Source organism: Antrostomus carolinensis, unplaced genomic scaffold (genome assembly GCF_000700745.2).
Source record: "Antrostomus carolinensis isolate BGI_N321 unplaced genomic scaffold, ASM70074v2 scaffold26992, whole genome shotgun sequence".
Lineage (NCBI taxonomy): Eukaryota > Metazoa > Chordata > Aves > Caprimulgiformes > Caprimulgidae > Antrostomus > Antrostomus carolinensis.
In genome coordinates, this window is record NW_010300563.1 from 20,269 (window position 1) to 21,492 (window position 1,224).

At 36.8% G+C, this 1,224-nt stretch overlaps 1 protein-coding gene across 1 annotated transcript in view; it reads right to left on the bottom strand.

Annotated features, from left to right (window-relative positions):
- EDARADD (EDAR associated via death domain) overlaps nucleotides 1-862 on the bottom strand; it is a gene marked incomplete at its 5' end in the record, with an annotated part of 10,856 nt that extends 9,994 nt beyond the window's left edge. The window contains one exon of the mRNA XM_010163182.2: nucleotides 795-862. Within this exon, the coding sequence (XP_010161484.2) occupies nucleotides 795-862 (68 nt within the window). The remainder of the gene's footprint in view (nucleotides 1-794) is intronic.
- Between the last annotated feature and the right edge of the window lie 362 nt (nucleotides 863-1,224).

Here is a 1,224-nt window from a genome sequence, read left to right on the forward strand (position 1 = left end):
GAAGAAAACACCAAGGGAAAGCAACAGCCTGCTCACCTGGCATCCATAAAATAAATCAATGCATTTCAATCTGTTTACATAACTACATTAGACAGCAGTCTTCTCTGGGCTACACAGCACTCTAATTTTTCCCCAGACTAAACAATCCACAGCAACATTAAAAAGAAAAACTCTTAAAAGAGAACTTCATATTACTTTTACCTGGTGTACTCATAAGACTGGCATGTTTAATATCCTAAGACACAGAAACTTGTCATAAATGGTGGTATGCTGTTTGCCAGCAAGCACTAGAGAGTGCTGTTCGGCCTCTCCCCAGGTCCACCCATGCCTGCTGTAGGGCACTGCTGTTTGGTCTTACCTTTCCTTGACTTTCACTCACCAGTCAAAATAGGTACAGGAAGGAATAATATCTTAGTACAATTGAAATTTTAAGCCCCGGGTGGGTTTTCTTATTCCTCCAACCCATATAAACAGAAGAATATCAGCACCAATCTTTCTTGGTAGTTGTTCTGAGGTTTTTTTTAAATGGTACTGTCATAGCCTCTAGAGGCTAACCCACAGACAGCTCAGCTGATAACATCCAATTCAGCTTAAGTACCTACTGGTATTTTTATTAACATTTTAATTGCACAGGGTTAGTGAATTAAAATTTGTTTATACAATCATATGGATAAGTAAACTCCTACATATTGCACCATTTGAATTAACATTCTTAAATGTTTTACCTCACTTCTGCACTACATAACTGTAGACAGCTCCAACGATTTTAACTATGTTAGACCAGAAAAACATACCATTGTTAAGGAAAAAGAAAGAGTGCTTGGATCTGTATCCTCCACCGGCTCTTTTGCTGCATGCTCTGCTGGAAATGAGAAAGCTTTATCACTGTATAATCCTCAAAATACTTCTGTCTGGAAATTCATATTTTGCTTCTTTGTCTGACCAAGATAAAGCACAACTATGCAGCCATTACATGCATTAGGTCAAATTACATTTTCACAAGAACACATGACAAATAGAAAATGTCAGAGCTACCAGCACATAGATGAGAAACTACACACAACAAGGAAACTCAACTCTAAGCTAACAGAAGACAGACTTAAACGAAAATTCTAAACTATTTTTACTTAAAAAAAAAATCAAAGCAATAAAGAGTAAAATCCAGCAAATCTGCTAAAAGCTAAGTTTTCTTCTCTAAGTGACAGCACTCTTTTTTTCCTCAAA